The sequence below is a fragment of the Saimiri boliviensis genome, chromosome 20, assembly GCF_048565385.1.
Source record: "Saimiri boliviensis isolate mSaiBol1 chromosome 20, mSaiBol1.pri, whole genome shotgun sequence".
Lineage (NCBI taxonomy): Eukaryota > Metazoa > Chordata > Mammalia > Primates > Cebidae > Saimiri > Saimiri boliviensis.
The window spans coordinates 31,947,826-31,971,910 of NC_133468.1; the positions used below are offsets into that span (position 1 = coordinate 31,947,826).

Below are 24,085 nucleotides of genomic sequence, written 5' to 3' on the forward strand. Positions count from 1 at the left end.
CGCTGCAGGAGGATGCTGGGAGCACCCGAGTCTCCCAGGGAGGAAGGAGGGGGTCTGTGGGTCCCCTTGGGGGCCATGACATTCCTCATGAAAACAGGTTGGTGGGAACCCATTTTGTTGGGGAGTGGCTTGGGGCCCCCTGGGTTTTGTCATCTGTGCTCCCCCCACCCCCCTCGAGACCCCTGGTGCTGGGTCAGGGAGGGGGGTGGCCCTGGGGCTAGGGCCAGCTGGTTCAGCTAGCTTTTGCAAGGACGGGTAAAGCTGGGCCTCCCCAACGATCTCTCGAGCCACCTCCCACAAGACCCCAAACCCTGATAGTCAATGCACACAGCAGAGCCTGTCCATGCTGGCATGGGGCCCTTCTGTTCCTGCTGTCTCGGGCAGTCAGGAGCCTGAGGAGCTGAGGGTGATCAGGACTACCCTGTCCCCTTGGCTGTTTGGGTGTGGGCCTGGGAGAGGCCCCTGTGATCTTTGCCCTGGGCAGTGGCCCATCATGACCTTTCATCACCTCTGTCTCTGGGCAGGGTGGAGTCCAAGGCCATAAAGTCTCAGGAATGAACGGGCATGCCGACCAGGAGAAGGGCCGGAATCGGGACATTTGGAAAGGACCATGTTGAGGCGGGGGATGGGGCGGGATGGCTGGAAGAGAGAGGGGCTTCTCAGGGTGGGAGTGGAGGGTCCTTCACTTGGTCTAGGCTGTTGCCAGCTGCCCCTTCTGCGGTTTTGAACTTCTCCCTCCATGCTGACCTGCTCCCCGGGGCTTCTTGCCCCCACCCCCTGGCACCCGTGGTGTACTCTCACCTCTAGCCTGCACCCCTCCCTCCTGCGGGGCTCCACCCGCAGTGACTCTGACTTCCGCTGAGAGACGGACCCCGGCTCAGGGCGGTCACTGCCCCAGGACTTATAAGGGAGGAGGGTGGACAGGCTGCCCTTTGTTTAACTCCTTGTGGTCACCACCCGTCATTCACCTAAAGTCATCACCTCACCTCTACCCTGGGACAGGCACTGCCCTTCTTTAAGGCAAAAGTCTCTGGGGCCTTTTTATATACAGCTGATCCCTTCCTGGGAGGCTCTCATTTCTTGGCCTTCTTTTTTTTTTAATTGCATTTTAGGTTTTGGGGTACATTTGAAGAACATGCAAGATAGTTGCATAGGTACACACGTGGCAGTGTGATTTACTGCCTTCCTTCCCTTCACCTATATCTGGCATTTCTCCCCATGCTGTCTCTCCCCACCTCCCCACCCCCCACTGTCCCTCCCCTATTTCCCCCCAACAGACCCCAGTGTGTAGTGCTCCCTTTCCTGTGTCCATGTGTTTTTATTGTTCAACACCCGCCTATGAGTGAGAACATGTTTGATTTTCTGCTTTTGTGTCGGTTTGCTGAGAATGATGGTTTCCAGGTTCATCCATGTCCCTACAAAGGACATGAACTCATCATTTTTGATGGCTGCATAATATTCCATGGTGTTTATGTGCCACATTTTCCCTGTCCAGTCTATCATCGATGGGCATTTGGGTTGGTTCCAGGTCTTTGCTATTGTAAACAGTGCTGCAATGAACATTCGTGTCCTTATAGTAGAACCATTTATAATCCTTTGGGTATATACCCAATAATGGGATTGCTGGGTCAAATGGAATTTCTATTTCTGGGTCCTTAAGGAATCGCCACACTGTCTTCCACAATGGTTGAACTAATTTACACTCCCACCAACAGTGTAAGAGTGTTCCTATTTCTCCACATCCTCTCCAGCATCTGTTGTCTCCAGATTTTTTAATGATCGCCATTCTAACTGGTGTGAGATGGTATCTCAATGTGGTTTTGATTTGCATTTCTCTAATGACCAGTGATGATGAGCATTTTTTCATATGTTTGTTGGCTTCATGTATATCTTCTTTTGTAAAATGTCTGTTCATATCCTTCGTCCACTTTTGAATGGGCTTGTTTGTTTTTTCTTGTAGATCTGTTTTAGTTCTTTGTAAATTCTGGATATCAGCCCTTTGTCAGATGGGTAGACTGCAAAAGTTTTTTCCCATTCTGTTGGTTGTTGATTCACTCTAATGACTGTTTCTTTTGCTGTGCAGAAGCTGTGGAGTTTGATTAGGTCCCATTTGTCTATTTTGGCTTTTGTTGCCAATGCCCTTGGTGTTTTGGTCATGAAGTCCTTGCCTACGCCTATGTCCTGAATGGTTTTACCTAGATTTTCTTCTAGGGCTTTTATGGTGTTAAGTCTTATGTTTAAGTCTTTAATCCTTCTGGAGTTAATTTTAGTGTAAGGTATCAGGAAGGAATCCAGTTTCTGCTTCCTGCACATGGCTAGCCAGTTTTCCCAACATATTTATTAAACAGGGAATCCTTTCCCCATTGCTTGTTTTTGTCAGGTTTGTCAAAGATCGGATGGTTGTAGATATATTGTTTTGACTCTGAGGCCTCTGTTCTGTTCCATTGGTCTCTATCTCTGTTTTGGTACCAGTACCATGCTGTTTTGATTACTGTAGCCTTGTAGTATAATTTGAAGTCCAGTAGTGCGATGCCTCCTGCTTTGTTCTTTTTGCTTAGAATTGACTTGGCTATGCAGGCTCTCTTTTGGTTCCATATGAAGTTTAAGATGTTTTTTTCCAGTTCTTTGAAGAAGATCATTGGTAGCTTGATGGGGATAGCGCTGAATCTGTAAATTACTTTGGGCAGTATGGCCATTTTCACGATATTGATTATTCCTAACCATGAACATGGAAAGTTTCTCCATCTGTTTGTGTCCTCTCTTATTTTGCTGAGCAGTGGCTTGTAGTTCTCCTTGAAGAGGTCCTTTACGTTCCTTGTTAGTTGTATTCCTAGGTATTTTATTCTCTTTGTAGCAATCGTGAATGGCAGTTCATTCTTGATGTAGCTCTCTTTAAGTCTGTTATTGGTGTATAGGAATGCTTGTGATTTTTGCATATTGATTTTGTATCCTGAGACTTTGCTGAAGTTGCTTATCAGTTTCAGGAGATTTTGGGCTGAGACAATGGGGTCTTCTAGATATACAATCATGTCATCTGCAAATAGAAACAGTTTGACTTCCTCCTTTCCTATTTGAATACCCTTTATTTCATTTTCTTGCCTGATTGCTCTGGCTAGAACTTCCAATACTGTATTGAATAGGAGTGGTGAGAGGGCATCCTTGTCTAGTGCCAGATTTCAAAGGGAATGCTTCCAGTTTTTGCCCCTTCAGTATGATATTGGCTGTTGGTTTGTCATAAATAGCTTTTATTATTTTGAGATACGTTCCTTCAATACCTAGTTTATTGAGAGTTTTTAGCATAAAAGGCTGTTGAATTTTGTCAAAGCCCTTCTCTGCATCAATTGAGATAGCTGGTGATCTGGATTCTCACACTGGCTCTCAGGCTCTGCATCTCCCTTACAGCTACAGCGACAGAGGGTGAGTGCTCCTGGGCTGATGCTCCAGGTCCAGAGTTCCTGGGTGGTCCTAGTGCATGCCCCACCCTGGGCAGCAGGGCTGCAGGTGGCTTCCCCACCTTTGCATGGGAGAGGCTTGCTACAGGGCTGGAGACCCATGCTGTGACCTCATCTTGCCTTTGGGGGTGTTGAAGGGCTCACTGTGGAGACCTGTGGGTGCCTGTGGTTGTGCAGAGGGTGGTCTGCACACAGCCCCTGGCCAAGGGGTGAGTGAAATCCACAGCTTCTGCTCTCCAGGCTTCCCCTGAGAGGACAAAGGGGCTTTTTGCCACAGAGTGGTCTCTGCCTGCCCTCATCCTGGAGGCTTTATCTGCTGGAGGGATGGGTCTTTCCAAACCTCACAGAGGCACTGCACAGGCTGCCAGCCCTAGTGGGGAGAGAAGGAGTTCAGGGGGGCATCTCACAGCATCCTTCCTTGACTTGGGGGAGCCTCAGGTGTGCCTGGGAAATCCCTTCAGTTAGAAAAGGCTGAGGGGGCCAGGCGTAGTGGCTCATGCCTGTAATCTCAGCACTTTGGGAGGCCAAGGTGGGCGGATTACCTGAGGTCGGAAGTTCGAGACCAGACTGGCCAACATGGTGAAATCCCATCTCTACTAAAAACAAAAATTTAGCCAGGCATGGTGGTGTGCATCTATAATCCCAGCTACTGGGGAGGCTGAGGCAGAAGAACCACTGGAACCTGAGAGTTGGAGGCTGCAGTGAGGAAAGATTGCATCATTGTACCCCAGCCTGGGCAAGGTCAAAACAGCATCTTAAAAAAAAAAAATGACTGCCAGTTGTGGTGGCTGGCACCTGTAATCCCAGCACTGGGGGAGGACGAGGCGAATGGATCACGAGTTCAGGAGATCAAGACCATCCTGGCCAACATGGTGAAACGCTGTTTCTAGTAAAAACACAAAAATTAGCTGGGCATGGTGGTGCACGCCTGTAATCCCAGCTACTCGGGAGGCTGAGGCAGGAGAATTGCTTGAATCCAGGAGGTGGAGGTTGCAGTGAGCCAAGATCAATCCACTGCACTCCAGCCTGGCTGACAGAGCGAGACTCCGCCTCAAAAACAAAACAAACGAACAAAAATAGGTCTGAGGGGCTGTGGGAGGAGACATCACAAGAGGGTCCTCGCTCAGCCTGGTCATGGCTGTGGCTGAGAGATGAATGGTCACCCGCTGATTTCCCTCATGCAGAGCAGATTCTCTGATTCCTTCCTGGCAGAGGTGGACAGGGGTGAAGAGAGGCAAGAGAGGGAGACTTTGAGTTCAAGGCTGTGGGGTGGGCAGCAGGGGTGGTGAGGGGGCAGGGGACCTGGAGTGGGGGTCTCTGGAGCCCTGAAGGACACCTTTAAGGTAACCCACCAGGGAAGTTCCACCATCCTCCCAGCCAGGGACTCAAGCCCTCCGAGTCTGCTTCTGCCTGCCCAGCCTTGACAGGGGAGACCTGCTTTACCCCGCCCGCACCTGTTGGGAGAGGGGTACAGGCTGGGAGGAGCTGATGAGAGAGTTTCAAGGGCTGGAGTGACCAACTCTGTGGATTTGGGGACATTATGAGAGTTTATTAATGACACATAGATTACCTTTAAGGTAATAACAGGAGTGGGAAGCCATGGGCCAGGATGGGTCTTAGGAGGGGTCCTCCCATCCCTGCTCCCCAGGCCTGGCCCGGCAGATCTCTCTGGTTAGATTACCCAAGGAGAGGGTAGTGGAGGTGATGACAGTGAGGATGAAGGCCCCAGGAGTCAGCAGGTGGCATTGCCTCTGTGTACCCAGGCGAGTGTAGAGACGGCCCCCAAGTAACCCAAAGCTCCCGTCCCTCAGATGCTTATAATTTCATGGCAAAGGTAATACAGGCCAATCCCTTCGTGTGCAAAAGTCAGAAAAACATCTATCTACAGCAAGTGCAGAGAGCAGGAGGGAGAGGCCAGGCAAGTAGGGCCACTGTGGAAGGCTCTGGAAGGTCTGATTAGACCCAGAGTCCCCTGCTCTCCTCTTGCAGAGGGCTGTGCCGTTCACAAAGCCACTTCCCAGCAGGCAGCTCATATGATTCTCACAAGGAGGACTGTGTAAGGAAGTCAGGGCAGATGAGGAAATGGAGGCTCAGAGAGGATGAGAGATTTACCTGGGGCCACACAGCAAATAATTAACACAACCAGCACTTGACAGCGGATTTGTGCCCTGTGCCTATTCTCCCCCTCTAGAGGACCTCAGTTCTCTGCAAACATCCCCTGCTCCAGGAATGTATTGTGGGTCCTTGGGAGCAGTTCAGATGTCAGATCAGAGACTGCCAGTGGCGTCTGTAGCCTTTTTGTTTTTTAGACAGTCTCTTCTGCTTCCCAGGTTGGAGTGCAGCCACATACTCTTGGCTTATTGCAACCTTTGTCTCCAGGGTTCAAGTGATTCTCCTGAGCCTCCCAAGTACCTGGGACTACAGGTGTGTGGCACCACGCCCAGCTAATTTTTTTTGTGTGTGTATTTTTGGTAGAGACAGGGTTTTACCATGTTGGCCAGGCTCGTCTTGAACTCTTGGCCTCAAGTGATCCACCCGCCTTGGCCTCCCAAAGTGCTGGGATGACAGGTGTGAGCCACCGCGCCTGGCCCACCATCTGTGGCTTGATTTCCTTCCTACACTCTGCAGTCTCTTCTGGGTACTCCAGCGCACACTGAGGATTGGTGAGGTTTTGGCCAAGCAGACAGTAGAGCAAGGGAAGACCACGCTGAGTGGGTACAGACACCATTTCCACGGCTGTGCACGGGAGCTAAGGCGTACGAATGCCTTGAAGGACGAGGAGACACGTGCTGGGTTGAGCATGATGTTTGCTGGGGAGGGTGCGGTGGTGCTGGTGCATTGTGGGTGACACGAGCAGTAAGACCAAGCTGAGGTGTTTAGACATCAAAGGAACCTCTGTGGGCAGAGTAGGGCTGGGGATGCCCCTGTAAGGCAGACCAGCATCAGACAGGCTGTTGAGAGGCTCCCAAATCCTCCTGGGAGGAGGACACGAAGGCCCCACTGGGAACCTGGTTCCCCTGGAAATGGGGGCTCCACCTGATGGTTGGCTGTGGGATACCGAGATGGATGGTCCCGGAGGCTGTGTTGACGGGGAGGAGAGGAGCCTCTTTTGCTGGATGATGAGGGTCTCCAGTTGGGCCTGTTGAGTCTGGGGTGATGGTGAAGTTTCTGGGTGTAGCTGTCCTGGAGGCCTGGGTTGCAGGGGAGGGCTTCTGGGATGGATCCACTGCCATGGCTGCAGCCCCTTCTACAGGCTGGAGTGTGAAAATGTGGGTGCTCACCACGCACTCAGTTGGCCGGCACCTTGGTCTTGAACTCTGCAGCCTCTAGAACTGTGAGAAATAAATCTCTATTTTTTTCTCTTAAGAGATGGAGGTCTTGCTTTTGTTGCCCAGGCTGGTCTTGAGTTCCTGGGCTCAAGCTATCCTCCCATCTCAGCCTCCTGAAGTGCAGGAATTACAGGCATGAGTCACTGCCCCTGGCCAATTTCTATTGTTTAAGCCACCCAGTCTATGATATTTGCTATGGCTGCCCAAGCTGACTAACACAGGCTGCCTTCAAGATTTTCTCTTGATTGGCTGGGTGCAGTGGTTCGTGCCTGTAATCCCAGTGCTTTGGGAGACCCCAGCCTGGGCAACATAGTGAGACCCCATCTTAAAAAAAAAAAAAAAAAGCTGGGTGTGGTGGCTCATGCCTGTAATCCCAGAACTTTGGGAGGCTGAGACAGAAGGGTCCCTTGAGCCCAGGGGTTTGAGACCAGCCCAGACAACATAGGGAGATCCCATATCTTGCAAAAAATTAGCCAGTCATAGTGGTGCATGCCTACAGTCTTCGTTACTTGGGAGGCTGAGGGGAGAAGATCTCTTGAGTCTGGTAATTTGAGGCTGCAGTGAGCTATGATGGCACCATTGTACCCCAGCCTGGGTGACAGAGTGAGGTCCTGTCTCAAAAAAAGTTTTTCTCTCTTTATCTTTGGTTTTCAGCAATTTGACTCTGACTATAATGCCTGTGGTTTGTGGCCCTTCATTTATTTTGGGAAATTCTTAGTGATTATTGTCTTCATATATTTCTTCTGCCCTATTCTCTCTCTCTTCTCCTTCTGAGAGTCCAATGAGACATATATGAAGCCATTCCATATAGGACTACAGCTCTTGGATACTCTGTTCTGCACACATCCCTACCACCCCTTTCTGTGTTTTAGTTTGGGTAATTTTTATTGACTTATCAATTGACTGAAGATAAAAACGGACTTATCTTCAGCTTTTATTGACTTGTCTTCACTAATTCTTTCCTCTCCTGTGTCTTATCTGCTAATCCTCCTGCTGAAAGGAAGTCTTTGGCCAGGTGCAATGGCTCACACTTGTAATCCCAGCACTTTGGGAGGCTGAGGTGGGAGGATAGCTTGAGCTCAGGCGTTTCAGGCCAGCCTAGGCAACATAGCAAGACCCCGTCTCTACAAAAAAATACCAGAAAAAAATTAGCTGGGTGTGGTGGTGTGCACCTGTAGTCCCAGCTACTTGGGAGGCTGAGATAGGAGGACTGCTTGGGCTCAGGAGGTCAAAGCTGCAGGGAGCTGTGATTGTGCCACTGCATTCCAGCCTGGGCAACAGAGAGGGACCTTGTCTCAAGAGATGATAATAATAATAATAATCTTAAAAAGTTAGAAAAGAACTCTTCATCTCTGATATTATGGTTTTTATTTCTACCATCTTCATTTGAGAGAGGCCTCTTGAGAGGCGCCGAGAGCCACTCTGGAAGAGCAGATGGACAGCCCAGGAAGCTGTATTGAGTGGAAGGACAGGAACCTCCCTTTGGCGGATGACAGGGGTCTCCAGTTGGGCCTGTTGAGTTTGGAGTGACCGTGGGGTTTCTGGGAGGGGCTGTCCCGGTGGCCTGACTTCAGGAATAGGGACACAGTCTAGAACTCTACCTTCTCCAAGTGCTGCCGAGGGCGCAAAGACCAGAAAATGCCAGAAAAATGCCAGGGATCCACATGAGGACTGGAAGCGGTGTCCTGTTTTGGGTACATGAAGTTCCAAAGTGTTCCTAGTAAGGGCCGGGGAGGGGATGGCGCAGGGGAGAGGGACCAAGTGTCTGCCCTGGAGAGGTAGGGTCAGGGGCAGGGATCTGAAGGGGTCAGCGCTCTTTAGCCTAGAAAGGTGAAGCTGGAGGTGGAAATGATTAACATCTATAAAATTGGGAAGCGTGTGGTGGAGGTGAGAACAGATTTGTTCACAATAGACAAAGGGGCAACCTTTGAGACTCGAGTGATGTGAAAGTTAAAGCAAGTACGAGGAGTGCTGTTTTACACAGAAAGTCATAAACTTACTCATTCAGCAAACACCAAAGTCTGGTGGGCAGGTGTTCTGATGAGGCAGGGTGAATAAACAGTTTATAGCAGAGTTAGATGGGATTGGGGCAGAAACGGCCACAGCCCATTGTGCTGCTGGAGCCACAAGAGGGGGCCCGGGGCTGGAGGGGCACAGCGGGGGTCCATGAGGGTACCGGGAGAGATAGAGTTTGAGTTTGGTGGTGGTTGAGAAGTAGTACAGGAAGGAAGTATTGTATTAACAGATGCTCAAAGGCCTTAGACGAATTCACAACTGACAAAGCCACAAGCAGCCAGAGAGAGAATTAGGCTATTGGTAATCAGATTTCCTGGGTAAGATCAAATCTTGGGGTGGCACTGGGATGAGCTGGGGTCACACACAGCTCATTGGGGTGTGAGAAGGCCCAGGGACTCCCACACCCCAGTTGGAGAAGCCAACAGGGACCCGATAGTCTGGGTATTATATTAACATTAAAAATGGGCCAGGCATGGTGGCTTACTCATGCCTGTAATCCCAGCACTTTGGGGGACTGAGGTTCGAGGATTGCCTGAGGCCAGGAATTCAAGACTAACGTAGGCAAAAATATTTTTTAAATAAAAAATTAGCTGGGCGTGGTGGTGTGTCCCTATAGTCCCCGCTACTCAGGAGTCTGAGGGGAGACGGTCTCGTGAATCTAGCAGTTTCAGGTTGCAGTGAGCTAGGATCACACCACTGCACTCCAGCCTGGGTAACAAGAGTGAAACTCCGTCTCAAAATAAATAAATAAATAAAAGATAAATAAATAAAAAGAAAAAAATATATGTATGAAAAACGGCAAATATTCCTTGAAGGCTTGCTGTGTGCTAGACACTTATCTATTTATTTATTTTCGTGGGATGTTAATGACTATGTGCTGGACACTTTTCTAAATATTATCTCATTTAACCTTCAAAACATTCCAACACTCCTAAGAAGGTTGTGTTACTTTTTTTTGTTTAATTTCCTTCTGCTTTTAATTTCAACGTGGATGCAGCTGGATTTTGTTTTGTTTTGTTTTTTGAGACAGTCTTGCTGTTTTGCCAGGCACCAGGCTGGAGTGCGGTGGCGCAATCTTGGCTCACTGCGACCTCTGCCTCCTGGCTTCAAGCAATTCTCCTGCCTTGGTCTCCCAAGTAGCTCGGACTACAGGCGAGCATCACCACGCCCAGCTAACTTTTGTATTTTAGTAGAGACGGGGTTTCACTATGTTGGCCAGGATAGTCTCAATCTCTAGACCTCGTGATTCGCCTGCCTCTGCCTCCCAAAGTGCTGGGATTACAGGCATGAGCCATCACGCCCGGCCTGATTTTGGGTTTTTATACATGGGGAAACAGAAGCACAGACATGATAACTGATTTGCTTGGCGGACAGTGTCTCATGCCTGTAATCCCAACACTTTGGGAGGCCAAGGTGGGCAGATCACGTGAGGCTAGGAGTTCAAGACCAGCCTGGCCAACATGGTGAAACCTCAGCTCTATTTAAAACACAAAAATTCCAGAAATGGTGGCAGGTTCAAAAGGCTGAGGCAGGAGAATTGCTTGAGCCCGGGAGGTGGAGGTTGCAGTGAGCCAAGATTGCATCACTGCACTCAAGCTTGGGCGACAGAGTGAGATTTCATCTCAAAAAAAAAAAAAAAAAAAAAAAAAAATTGCTCAAGGCCACCCATTCATCAGTTGGAGCAGCTGGGATTTGAACCTAAGCCTTCCAGCTCCAGGGTCCCCATTCTTTACCCCTTGCTGTAATCGGGATGCCTCTGTGTATGCATTCCCTAAATCTGCCACAAGAAATTAACATTTTGTGGCTTCAAGCAACAGAAATTTATTTTCTTACCGTTGTGGAGGCCAGAAATTTGAAGTCAAGGTTATCATGAGTACCACACTCCTTTCAACAGCTCTAGGGGAAGGTCTCTCCTTGCCTTTCTAGCTTCTTCCTTTCTTAAAACATATTTCTTTCTTTATTTAGAGGCCAGGTTATGAGACTGGCTAATTTGTGTATCTTTTTCGTCTTGTAGAGATGGGTCTTGCTATGTTGTCCACGCTGATGTCGAACTCCTGGGCTCAAGTGATCCACCCATGGTGAGACAGGGTTTCACCATGTTGGCCAGGCTGCTCTTGAACTCCTGACTCAGGTGATCCACCCATCTTGGCCTCCCAAAGTGCTGGGATTACAAGTGTGAGCCACCATGCCTGGCCAGTCTTTTCTAGCTCCTGGTAGCTCCTGGTGTTCTTGGCTTCTTATATCATCACTCTGATCTCAGACTCATTAAAAATTAGCTAATTTTTGTATTTTATTAGACACAGGGTTTCACCACGTTTCCCAGGCTTGAAATCCTGACCTCAGGTGATCCACCCACCTCCACCTCCCAAAGTGCTGGGATTATAGGTGTGAGCCACGCACCCAGCCTAAAAAAATCCCCCTTCATCTTAACATTCAGATAAACATTGTTAACATTTTATTTCTGACTATGTATTTAGACTTATTCTATGGATGGTTTATATTTTAATGGCTGATTACTATTCTAGTCTGTGAATACCACCGTCATATAACCAGCCCCCTATTTGTCTATTCTTGAACATGTATACCTCAGTTTTTTACTATAATAAGTAACAAGGCAATAAACATTCTTGTATAGATTTTATTTTATATCTGCATCAGATTATTTCAGGATGAGTAACTAGAAATGGCATTGTTAAAATGATATCACCAGCTGGGTGTGGTGGCTCAGGCCTGTAATTCCAGTGCTTTGGGAGGCTGAGGTGGGACAATCACTGGAGGCTGGGAGTTTGAGACTAGCCTGGGCAATATAGGGAGACCCCATCTCTACAAAACATAGTAAATCAGCTGGGCATGGTGGGGCCTATGGTCTGAGGTACTCTGGAGGCTGAGGTGGGAGGACCACCTGAGCCCAGGAGTTTGAGGCTGCAGTGAGCTCAGGTTGTGCCACTGCACTCCAGCCTGGGTGACTGAGTGGGACCCTCAACTCCTAAAAAAAAAAAAACCGGTATGACTGGCCGGGCACAGTAGCTCATGCCTGTAATCCCCGCACTTTGGGAGGCTGAGGTGGGCAGATCACCTGACGTCGGGAGTTCGAGACTACCCTGACCAACGTGTAGAAACCCCGTCTCTACTAAAAATACAAAATTAGCTGGGCCTGGTGGTGCATGCCTGTAATCCCAGCTACTTGGGAGGCTGAGGCAGGAGAATTGCTTGAACCCGGGAGGTGGAGGTTGTAGCGAGCCGAGGTTGCACCATTGCACTCCAGCCTGGGCAACAAGAGCAAAACTCTGTCTCAAAAAACAAAAATAAAAACAAAAACAAACAAACAAAAAGGCATGACTCTTCCTATGGTCCCTGGTGCATATTTTCAAATTATCCCTTGGAACTATGATGCCAAGTCAACATCACATGGAAGATCCCCAACCAACGCCCGCTATTGTAGTCATCTGTCATCATAATGGGTGCAATTTGATAGATGAAGAAGAAATAGTCTCTTGCTATGTTTTGGGTTTCTTTGCTTCCTGGTGACATTTATTTCCTTTTTCCTTCTCCTGAGCTTGTCGGCCATTTGAGCCTCTTGGGAGAAGGGGCTCAGTTTTCCTTTGCCCTATTTCCTTGTGGAGCACCCTGACCCTGTAGGTTGACTTGGGGAAGGACCGCCCTACCTGCTCTGTGACATCTTTTGGGGACACCATTGCCACCAGAATCCCAGGCTGCGAAGGGTCTGAATCTCTTCACGCAGAGCATGGTTCCCTTGTCCCTCCTGCAGTGGGTAAGGAGCCTTGGCTTGGTGGAGTTTGCTAGCCCGGGGGATGATGGGGTGGCAGAGCCAAAGCCTTTAACCTCGGGGTCCCAGTTAGTGAGCAGGCAAGGGCTGTGGGAAGTGGGGAGAAGGAGCGTCAGGAGGTGACGGTGTCCTCGGAACTGAATGTGAGATTTCAGAAAGAGGAAGGGCAGCGGGATGAGATGGATCGGGAGTCAGTCACTGGGAGCTCAAGTGTGGTGTGACCTGCGAGGGTAACTGTTGTGGAGATGTGAGTGGTTAAGGACAAATTGAAAGGTAACACACCGGAGAAAATAGTATGAATCCAGGAGCAAAGGCACATGAGAGCAGGTCATGTTGGAAATGGTCCCCTGCATTCCACAGAGTGTCCGTGCCTTCTTTGTGTCTCTCGGTGGCCCACCATGTCACTGCCTGGGCCTCATCAGCCTCTGTCCCTCCATGCCCCTTCTTGAAGCCTCCGGGCACAGCTGCTGCTGCTGCTTCTCCTTCACCTTCTTCTTCTTCCTCTTCTTTTTTCTTTCTGAGATGGAATCTCACTCTATTGCCCAGACTGGAGTGCAGTGGCGCGATCTTGGCTCACTGCAACCTCTGCCTCCCCAGTTCAAGTGATTCTGCTGCCTCAGCCTCCCGAGTAGCTGAGACTACAGGTGTCCACCACCACATCTGGCTAATTTTTGTAATTTTAGTAGAGATGAGGGTTCACCATGTTGGCCAGGCTGGTCTCGAACTCCTGACCTGAGGTGATCTGCCCACCGCAGCCTCCCAAAGTGCTGGAGTTACAGGCGTGAGCCATCGTGCCCAGCCTCCAGGGCTCAGCTTCGAAGTCACGGTTGGGATCATGGACTGAACCAAGTGGATTCATACCCATTTTCCCAGCTGCCCTCTATCTTAGTGTCTTCCCTCAGCCCAAACACACAATCAGCACTTTTACTCACCTCTGGGCCCCCACACATGCTGTTCCCCCACCCTCAAAACTTCCCCTTCTTCCTCTTTATTCCTCTAACCGTTTTTTTGGGGCTAAAAGTCCTCTCTCTCTCTCTCTCTCTCTCTCTCTCTCTCTCTCTCTCTCTCTTCTTTCTTGCTCTGTTGCCCAGGCTGGAGTGCAGTGGCCCAGTCATAGCTCACTACAGCCTTGAATTTCTGGGCTCCAGTGATCCTCCTGCCTCAGCCTCCAAGTAGCTGAGACTACAGGGGCACAGCACCATGCCTGGCTAATTTTTTCTTGATATGCGGTCTCGTTATATTGCCCAGGATGATCTCAAACTCCTGGGTTCAAGCAATCCTTCCACCTTGGCCCCCCAAAGTGTTGGAATTACAGGCACGAGCTACTGTACCTGGCCTTTTCTGTTTTGTTTGAGATAGGATCTTTCTCTGTTGCCCAAGCTGGAATGCAGTGACGGACTCATAGCTTACTGCAGCCTTGAACTCCTGGGCTCGGTGATTGTCTGCCTCAGCCTCCTGAGTAGCTGGACTCAGTACGTGTCTGAGAACATGACTACAGATGCAGGTACCATACCTGGCTAATATTGAAATTTTTTTGAACCCCTGGCCTCAACTAATCTTCCCACCTTGGCCTCCCAAAATGCTGGGATTACAGGTATGAGCCATCATCCCTGGCCAAAAGCCATCTTTAGAATGTGCTTGAATTCTATGTTATAATCTGAGTGACCTTGGAAATTATTTATCCTTAGAACCTTGATTCCTATGTAAAATAGAAATAGTGACTGGGCGTGGTGGCTCACGCCTGTAATCCCAGCAATTTGGGAGGCTGAGGTGGGTGGATCACCTGAGGTCAGGAGTTCAAGACCAGCCTGGCCAACATGGCAAAACCCTGTCTCTACTAAAAATATAAAAATTAGTCTGGTATGGTGGCAGGCACCTGTAATCCCAGCTACTTGGGAGGCTGAGGCAGGAGAAACCCCATCTCTACTAAAAGTACAAAAAAACTAGCCGGGCGTGGTGGTACACATTTGTAATCCCAGCTACCTGGGAGGGTAGGGCACCAGAATTGCTTGAACTCAGGAGGTGGAGGTTGCAGTGAGCTGAGATCGTGCTGCTGCACTCCAGCCTGGGCAACAGAGTGAGACTCCTAAAAAAAATAGCCATATCCACCTTGCAGGTTGTTTGTGATGTTTATATTCGGGGACTAAGCATCCTTTTGACTTTCCGGCATTCACTGACTCAGTCACTGAGGAAAGTCTCATTGAGCCTCTACGGGGCCAGCTGAACAGGCCAGAAATGTTCTCTACCCTCACGGACTTCACAGCCTACAAGGGCAAAGGCATTCCCAGGTAGTTCCTGAATCACTGAGTTCCATTTAAGTGATAGATGAGTACAGGAACTGATTCGTACCCAATAAATGCGAGCTCTCCCCACCCTGTTCATATTTTGTGAGTCAGTTATGGAGATGACCATAAACTACCTTTATATGTCTTTTCATTGTTTGGTGACAACAGTCACATTCACTTTTATAACTTAAAAATTCCAGTAAAATTTATGAGTAAACCCAAGAGACTCCTTTCTTTAAAAGAAGAAGGAAAAAAATGACAGGTCAAGTATCACCTCCTCCTGGAAGCCTTCCTTGACGAGAGGCAGGAGAGTCTGCCCAGCTGCATTGAGCCCTGTCCTGCCCTCGTAGGGGCCTCTGCTGTCTCCTCATTGTACTGAGGGTCTAGGAGCCCCCATGAGGGGCAGGGGGCACATTTGCCTTTGATCTCAGTGTTACCAGATGGTGCCAAGCTCTAGGTGCCCCAAACAAAGAATTGGGTGTGACATATACAAACAGCAAAGTAAGCAGCAGAAGTTTGTTATGCACAGTATTCGCTCGCAAAAGGGGAGAGCGGGCTGATCTCTGTGAGGCAATGTCGGCCTCAGTTTGGTGTACTTTGTGTCTTTTGTTTTTTTGAGATAGAGTCTCGCTCTTTCACTCAGGCTAGAGTGAAGTGGCATGATCTTGGCTCCCTGCAACTTCTGCCTCCCAGATTCAATTGATTCTCCTGCCTCAGCCTCCTGAGTAGCTGGAATTACAGGAGTGCTCCACCACAGCGCCTAATTTTTGAATTTTTAGTAGAGATGGGGTTTCACCGTGTTGGCCAGGCTGTCCTCAAACTCCTGACCTCAGGTGATCCTCCTGCCTCGGCATCCCAAAGTGCTGGGATTACAGGTGTGTGCGACCATGCCTGGCCACTTTACCTTTTTTTATGGTTTTTTTTTTCCTTCTTCTTTTCTTTCCAAGGCCCCTAATCTTGAGCCAGCATCTGTCTTTTGATTGATAGGTGTGTCAGTTACTTGGATCTTTGCGTGCTTGTGCATCGCCTCCATCCCATAATCTGAAGTACAGGCCTGATATGCAGTCCTCATGTGTGAGCTGTCATAAGCTGATTATCATACAGGGTTGTGTTAAAGATACTTTTTCTCTGGCCAGGCATGGTGGCTCATGCCACCACGCCTGGCTAGCTTTTTTGTATTTTTAGTAGAGACAGGGTTTCACCATGTTGGCCAGGCTGGTCTCAAACTCTGACCTCTAGTGATCTGCCTGCTTCAGCCTCCCAAAGTGCTGGGATTACAGGTGTGAGCCACTGCACCTGGCCCTAATGATTTACGTTACAAATCACAGTCAAGATTTAGAAAATTATGTATCGACACCTTGCCCACTAGCCAAACGGTTATATACCATAGAAGACACAAGGGTCTACATCAGGGGTCCCCAATCCAAGAACTGGTTCATGGCCTGTTAGGAAAAGGGCCGCACAGCAAGAAGTGAGCTGCTGGCCAGCGAAACTGAGCTCCGCCTCCTGTTCAATCAGTGGTGGTATTCTAATTCTTCTAGGAGCATGAACCCTACTGTGAACGGGGCATGTGACGGCAGTAGGCTGTGCCCTCCTTATGAGAATCTATTGGTAAATGCAACGTGCTTGAATCATCCCGAAACCATCCCCACAACACCCTCCAGCCCCAGTCCTCGGAAAAATTGTCTTCCCGGAAATCAGTGGGGCGCAGTGGCTCATGTCTGTAATCCCAGCACTTTGGGAGGCCAAGGCGGGCAGATCACTTGAAGTCAGGAGTTTAAGACCAGTCTGGCCAACATGGTAAAACCCTGACTCTACTAAAAATATAAAATTTAGCCAAGTGTGGTGACATGACATCAGCTACTTTCAATATACTACTTCAGTTCTTTTGTGTATATACCCAGAAGTAGAATTGCTGGATGATGTGTTAATTCTATTTTAAATTTTTTGAGGAACCGCTGTTGTTTCCCACAGCAGCTGCACTGATTTACTTTGGCATCAACAGGACACAGGGATTCAGATTTCTCCACCTGCTTGCCCCAGAGCCTCTGTTTTGCAAGAGATGAATTTCACTCATTGGCATTTGTCTCGATCACTGATATTCGAGACCTTGGATCATTTTCCTCTCCTCCCTCTGTCTGGGTGGTTAGTTGCTGGAGGGAAGACTCTATGCTTTCCCACCTCTGGGTCCCATTACCCCTCTGGCTGCTTGGGTTCCACTTGCTGGGTGGGTGGTGACATGGGTCACTGATGAAACAATTCCCACTTCCAGCAATGGTAGCGTCGTGGTCAAGAATGATGTCATCCTGGAGGCGGACTACGCTTTGGAGTATGAGGAACTGTTTGAAAGGCTGGCTGAGATTGTAAAGGCCAAGATTATGAATGAAACCAAAACAATTATTGATCCTGATTTGTGCAGAGGGAGGCTCACCTAAAACCCCGACACTGACAAGATCAAGGAGATCTTGACCTTGACCTCTCCCTCACCTATCTCTTCTTCCTTCTGGGACTCCCAAGACTTCTGCCATAGGGACCCCGAAGCCAGGCCCAGGGTACCTTCCCCAGATCCCAGAGCTGCTGCTCCCAACAGCCCCTCTTGGTCCCAGGCTGAGGTTTTCACCAGCTTTCATATCCCTCTTTGAGCCTACTCACCAGCCCAGGTGCGTGACTAGGGTGGGCTAAGACGACAATGGGGAGGGCATGGTATAGAAGAAGAGAGAGGCCTGAATACCCCCAGGGAGGCAGAGGAAGCGTTTCTGTTTCATCTTCCTTCCAACCCCATCTTGGCCGACTCCACACTGTGCTATAACGAAAACGGCACTTTCGTGGATGCATCGGTGACGCTGGGCTTTGACTTCCAGGTGAGCAGCTGTGTGGAGTGTGAGCACTAAGCATGGGGGCTGGTGAGCTTTGCCAGGCTCATTCATGCTGCCTGTCCCTTTCCCCCAGAGCAATGCACCCGGAAGGCTGCCAAAGAATATGCCCAGTTGTACTACGTGGATGTCCTAGATGGGAAGCTGGCCTGTGTGACCAAATGCACCACAGGGACGAAGTTGCAAGTGAACTGTAACCAGGGCAGGTGTCAGCTGCAACACGGTGGCCCCTGCTGCCTGTGAGTGCCCCCCCAAGCCCAGCGCCCACCCTGTCCTGGTGCATGACCCTCCCCCTTCCCAGCAGTCACCCACAGGGTCGGTGGAATTGGGTAGAGAGCGTGGCAGGTGCCTCCTCCCCACTCCTGGAGATCCCTCTCCCCTGTATCATCATCCCCATCCCCCTGCACCAGTAAGAATGAGGAGTAGGGCTGGTCTCGGGGGCTCATGCCTGTAATCCTAGTACTTTGGGAGGTCGAGGCAGGCAGATCACGAGGCCAGGAGTTTGAGAGTAGCCTGGACAATATAGTAAAACCCCCATCTCTACTAAAATACTGGAGGGAGGGATGGAGAAAAAAAGAAAAAGAATGAGGAGTAGGTGCAGATTATAGACACGGAGACACAGACATCCCAGAGCTGGGCAATCCTTTCCTGAGAAAGTTTGTGCTATCAATTTCCAAATCTATCTCTATCTCTGTGTCTATCTTTATGTCTATGTCTATCTCTAGCTCTATCTTCATTGTTAATTTCCCTTACGTCATCCCAGCCTTGCTGTCACTCACAATCACTTCTAGCTGCAGTCACAACACTACGTCCACAGACCGTAAAGTGCAAAATATAAAACATGATATCACAGGCCCATTTAGGTGGCAGCTGCTTCAAGATCGGATGGGTGAATGGCCTGTGTCTGGAACAAGACACCAAACACTCTTGGGTCCCCCTGAGCCCTAGTCATTTGAATTCCTCATCTGCAGTCTCCAGGTACCCCCCCCACCCACTACCTCAGTGCCCATCAGCCTGAGGAAGTCAGGGACCCAGGCTCTCTGGGTGCTAAGCTCCAGCCCTAGGAGTAAGGGAGAGCTGGCTTCCTGTGCTTAGGAGAGTGGGTTAGCCCCTGGGACATTGGATGTGAGGGATCCTGGGGACCAGCCTGAACTTGTCTGTGTCCCCAGGTGCCTGAGTATGGACACACACTGGTACTGGGGAGAGACCTGTGAACGGAACGTCTCCCAGAGCCTGGTGTATGGGATCGTGGGGGCTGTGATGGCGGTGCTGCTGCTCGCATTGATCATTCTGGTCATCTTCCTCAGCCTATCCCAGATAAAACAGTACAGATGAGCTTGTGGGGCCAGCCCCGCAGGCCCAGAGAGAGGGGACAGACCCAGGGGCAGCCACTGCCTGAATGTTCTAAGGCTCTGCTCCTTCTAGACCAGAGAGGTCCACGGAAGCCAGACAGGGTGCCCAGACCCTCCCAGCCCTGGGTACAGCAAAGGGCAGTCTTCCGACAGGATACCTCAGTTGGGCAGAGTGTTTTAGTCCATTTTGTGCTATTATAACAGAATACCACTACTGGGTAACTGATAAACAATACAAGTTTATTTGGCTCACAGTTCTGGAGGCTGAGAAGTCCAAGTTCAAGGGGTGCATCTGCTGAGGACCTTCTGCTGCATCACACATGACAACATGGCAGTCGGCATCACATGGACAGAGGAAGAGAGGGCTGAACTCACTTTTCTTTTTTTTTTTTTCTGTAAGAGAGAGGGTCTTGCTCTGTCACCCAGGCTGACGTGCGCTGGTGCAATCATAGCTCACCGCAGCCTCAAACTCCTTCAAACTCCTGATCGCTCCTCAAGTGATCTTGCTTCAACCTCCTGAGTAGCTGAGATTATAGGCCTGTGCCACCACACTGGGCTATTCTTTAAAGAAATACATATTTTTGAGACCGAGTCTCACTCTGTCACCCAGCCTGTAGTGCAATGGTGCGATCTTGGCTCACTGCAACCTCTGCTTCCCAGGGTCAAGCGATTCTCAGGCCTCAGCCTGCTGAGTAGCTGGGATTACAAGCACCTGCCACCACACCTGGCTAATTTTTGTATTTTCAGTAGAGATGAGGTTTTGCTGTGTTGGCCAGCTGGTCTTGAATTCCTGATCTCAACTGATCCACCTGCCTTGGCCTCTCAAAGTGTTGGGATTACGGGCGTGAGCCGCTGCCCTCAGCTATCTGAAATGGATTTTTATGACACACCCACTTCTTGACTTGATGACGTTAATCCGTTCATGAGGGCAGCACCCTCGTGACCTAATCATGTCTTCAAGGTCTTACCTCTCAGCACTGCTGCACTGGGGATTAAGTTTCCAACACATGAACTTTAAGGGATACATTCAAACCATAACACTGAGAGCGGAAACAGAAACTTATGTGTGGAAGTTAGATTATGTAGCGACATTCCCTGTGGTTAGTTATCATTCACCTGGGCTGCCACTGAGCACAGTACCGCACCGGGAAGCTGGGACGGAGCCGTCTGGGTCTCGCTTCTCCCGGCTGTAAAATGGGATAAGCTGCCCCTGTAAAGTTTGCTGTGACACCTGGCGCTGTCCCTGGCCTGAAGTTGGCAGGGATATCACGGATATGGAAACTGAGGCCCACGAAAGGGAGTGAGGGGCAGCCAGGAAGCCTGCCTTGGAAGAGGGGAAGCCATAGTGATGCTACTTTTTGTTCTCTGCCATCATTGCTGCCCTGTCTGACTCGAGGCGTGGCTGCGACTGTCCCCTCGAGGGAAGCTGAAGGTCAGGGTCCACTGAGTCCCTCCTCAGCCTCCTTGCCTCCACACTGCTCGCAGTACTTCTCTCTGCAGGCGAGGGTACGATGTGTTTCAAGCTTGGCAAAAGGAAGGCAACCCTGGCAACTGCCAGAAGACGGCCGCCTGGGAAGGTACCTCTCGTTAAGGGCAAGGGGATGAGCAGAGCTGGAGGGTGAAGAGAGGGAGGGTGGGGCCTGTGCCTGTGGGGGTGACATGGTGTCCTGCCTCCCTTCGAGGTGGCTGCAGCTGACAGCCCATTCCCCATCTGCTGCTGCAGCCCCAGCCCCAGACACCATCACTGTTGTGTGCAAGGGTGCTGGGGTGGCTGAGAAGCAGATTCTGCCCCTAGAGACCAACCCGGTGAGGGCGTCCGATGCACACCCAGCTGAGCCGGATGATAGGGCCACTCCTAGGGCAGAGGGAGCAGAGGGGTGAACCTGACCCAGCCTGGGTGGGGAGAGGGGGTCAGATAAGGCCCGACGTGAGTCTGATTCCTGAGCCGGTGAGTAAGCAGGTGTGCTCTCCACAGAGGGAGAGCCCAGTGAGCGGGGAGGCCTTATCCCAGTGAGGACAAGGGAAAGGACGTCCCGGGCAGGGGGCATTGCATGAGAAACTGGAGGGCAGTGGTGCCATCTCAGCTCACTGCAACCTCTGCCTCCCAGGTTCCAGCGATTCTCCTGCCTCAGTCTCCCTAGTAGCTGGTAATATAGGCACCCGCCACCACGCCTGGCTAATTTTTGTATTTTTAGCTGAGACAGGGTTTCACCATGTTGGCCAGGCTGGTTTCAAACTCCTGACCTCAGGTGATCTACCTGCCTTGGCCTCCCTAAGTTCTGGGATTATAGGCATGAACCACCACGCCCAGCCACATTTTGAATTTTTCTTTTTTCTTTTTTTACTCAAAAGGCCATTCAGGTGGGTTTTAGGGAGGCACTAAAGCAGGGAGACCAGGTGGAGGAGGTAAGGCTGAGGGGATGGGGGAGGGACAGGGAGTGAGGGAGGATTTCCGGTGTTGTCTTAGCTGACCCTTGGGCCCCGGTGGATGGGTGATGGGCCGCCGGTGGGGCACGCTGAGTTGGGGGGTTGGGAGTGCTGAGTGGAGGCTGCAAGGCTCGTGCCTGTCTGAAGCTCTGGGAGGGTCTGCAGCCTGAACCACGGACTGGGTAAGAGTCCTGGGAGGATGCAGAGTGAGAAGAAGGAGGGTTAAAGGGGAACCCCCTGGGGAACCACTGTGGACGGACAGGTAGGGCGTGAGGATCCTGACCTCGAAGGAGGCAGGAAAGGAGAAGTCAGAGGTGCAGGGAGAGCCCAGTCTAGAGAGTCGGTGGTTTTGCGGGCCCAGGAAGTGATGCTGGGCTCTGGGACGATGCTGGAAGATTCCGGGCTCAGCTCTTCGGCCTGCTGTGGTTACTGTTGCTATGAGGGAGCCTGGCCCTGCTGACCAAGAGCCAGCCCTGCCTCCCACCCACCCTGACCTCACCGCTGCGCCCGTGGCTGCACCTCAGCTCCTCCGTGGCCCTGGCTTCCACCCCGTACATGTGGGGGGCTTCTGCTCCGCCCCCTCCTGTTCTGGGGTCCAGCGGGCCAGGCTCTGCACTTCCCGCAGCCCAGCGATGCGGGGGCGGAAGGGTGGTCGGCAGTGGGAAAGGGTGGAGGGCAGATGCCCGGCTGACTCTTCCTATGCGCTGCTTTTGCTGTAAGAAATGCCCTTTGCCCCCGAGTTCCGCCCCCACCCCTCCGCAAGGCTCCCACCACTCAGCACCGCCTCTCCCTGCAGAACAGAATCTGAGGGAGCACAGATTCGGCCTTGAGAACGCCTGCAACGACTTCAGGCCCACCCCAACGCAGAGGTGACTCGGCTTCGAGCTGCCCCCACGCCCTGAGGCTGCCCCACTTCCTCTGGGGTTCCCTCTTCCCCCTTTCAGAGACTTCCTCCCTTTCCCTGATAGTCCCTCCCTCCCCCAGCACAGCCCCCCTCCCCCTCGGACTCCCTCCCTCCTCCTGGACTTCCTCTTCCCCCCACCCGCGGGTTCCCTCCTCCTTCTCCTGGGGCTCCCTCCTCCCCCCTGGGGCTCCCCTTTTCCCTGGGTCTGCGTCTTGGCCTCACCTCTTCTCTCCTGCCCGCCAGCTCCACATCCAGAGGCCAAAGGTGGTGGCTTCCACTCTGTGAGCCAGTGGGGGCCTCCCACCCTCATCTGTCTCTGGACAGGAGAGCAGCAGAGCCCAGCAGAGACCGCCAAAGTCAGGCCCTGAAGCTGGTCCTGCTCTGAGCTGACAGACTTGGCCGGTCCCTTGCCTGTGCGCCTGCTGGGGAAATGGAGGGCTGTGAGCCCCTCCATCCAGAAACGTCCGCACCCTGTCTGCTCCTGGGTGGCTCCCCACTCTGGAATTTCCCTACCAATAAAAGCAGATCTTAAAGCTCAGAATGTGAACTGAGAGGTTCCCTTTCCCTCTTTCTGCAGTTCAGGGTTGTGGGTAGAGTCCTCCTGGGAAGGGCATTCCTTCCAGGGCTGGCTGCTGAATCCGGGCATGGATTCAGCCCCTTCCCATGTCCGGGCAGGGAGCCCCCTCCCCTGCTCCAGCCAGGACAGAGGCCAGGCCCGCCTCTGCCGAGGCCCCTGTGGCAGAAACACCTAGGGTCAGGTTCTGAGGACAGGAGAGGATCTCAGGCTCAACCCCCGCCGGCCAGGGAGTGAGCACTCGGCTCTGCTGAGCTTGCCCAGGGCGGGGTCGCTCCAGAACGGTCCTGGGAGCTGCGCTGACCTCGGGACCCCCAGACTAGATCCAAGAACTCCCCGGCCCAGCCATGACCATTTCTTCATGGCATACTCATAGGACACTACGAAGGGCTATTTATTTATTATTTTTTTCTGAGACAGAGTCTTGCTCTGTCGCCTAGGCTGGAGTACAGTGGCATGCATTTGGCTCGCTGCAACTCCCACCTCCCAGGTTCAAGCGATTCTCCTGCCTCAGCCTCCCAAGTAAACGGGATTACAGGTATACACCACCACGCCTGGCTGATTTTTGTATTTTTAGTAGAGATGGGGTTTCATCATGTTGGCCAGACTGGTCTCAAACTCCTGACCTCAAGTGATCCACCCGTGTCAGCTTCCCAGAGTGCTGGGATTCCAGGTGTGAGCCACCATACCTGGCCAATAGTAAGGGTGAGAGAAGAGACAAAGGGAGTCTGGGCGCGGTGGCTCACGCCTGTAATCCCAGCACTTTGGGAGGCTGAGGCAGGCGGATCATGAGGTCAAGAGATGGAGACCATCTTGGCCAACATCGTGAAACCCCGTCTCCACTTAAAAATACAAGTTAGCCAGGTGTGGTGGCACGCACCTGTAGTCCCAGCTACTTGGGAGGCTGAGGCAGGAGGCAGGAGAATTGCTTGAACCCGGAGGCAGAGGTTGTGGTGAGCCGAGATCACGTCACTGCACTCCAGCCTGGCAACAGAGCAAGACTCCATCTCAAAAAAAAAAAAAAAAAGAGAGAGAGACAAAGGGGGTGTCCCTGCTAGGGCCTCCCTTGGTTTCGGGGGGTCTTGT

At 51.1% G+C, this 24,085-nt stretch overlaps 1 protein-coding gene across 1 annotated transcript; it reads left to right on the plus strand.

The window, feature by feature from the left end:
* Positions 1-16: 16 nt before the first annotated feature.
* LOC141582473 (mucin-12-like) lies at positions 17-24,016 on the plus strand. The gene is made up of 6 exons (XM_074390517.1): positions 17-97; positions 17,819-17,981; positions 20,595-20,671; positions 21,447-21,500; positions 22,318-22,390; positions 22,669-24,016. The coding sequence occupies exons 1-4, from the start codon at positions 76-78 to the stop codon at positions 21,464-21,466; spliced, it is 282 nt and encodes a 93-aa protein (XP_074246618.1). The 5' UTR covers positions 17-75; the 3' UTR covers positions 21,467-21,500; positions 22,318-22,390; positions 22,669-24,016.
* The last annotated feature ends 69 nt before the right edge of the window (positions 24,017-24,085 follow it).

Bases quoted from the DNA above. Each gene is read 5' to 3' on its own strand.
- LOC141582473 (XM_074390517.1), top strand. From the start codon at position 76: ATGACATTCCTCATGAAAACAG. The intron at 98-17,818 runs GTTGGTGGGAAC...CCTTTCCCCCAG, and splicing joins GACATTCCTCATGAAAACAG to AGCAATGCACCCGGAAGGCT. The intron at 17,982-20,594 runs GTGAGTGCCCCC...TTCTCTCTGCAG, and splicing joins CACGGTGGCCCCTGCTGCCT to GCGAGGGTACGATGTGTTTC.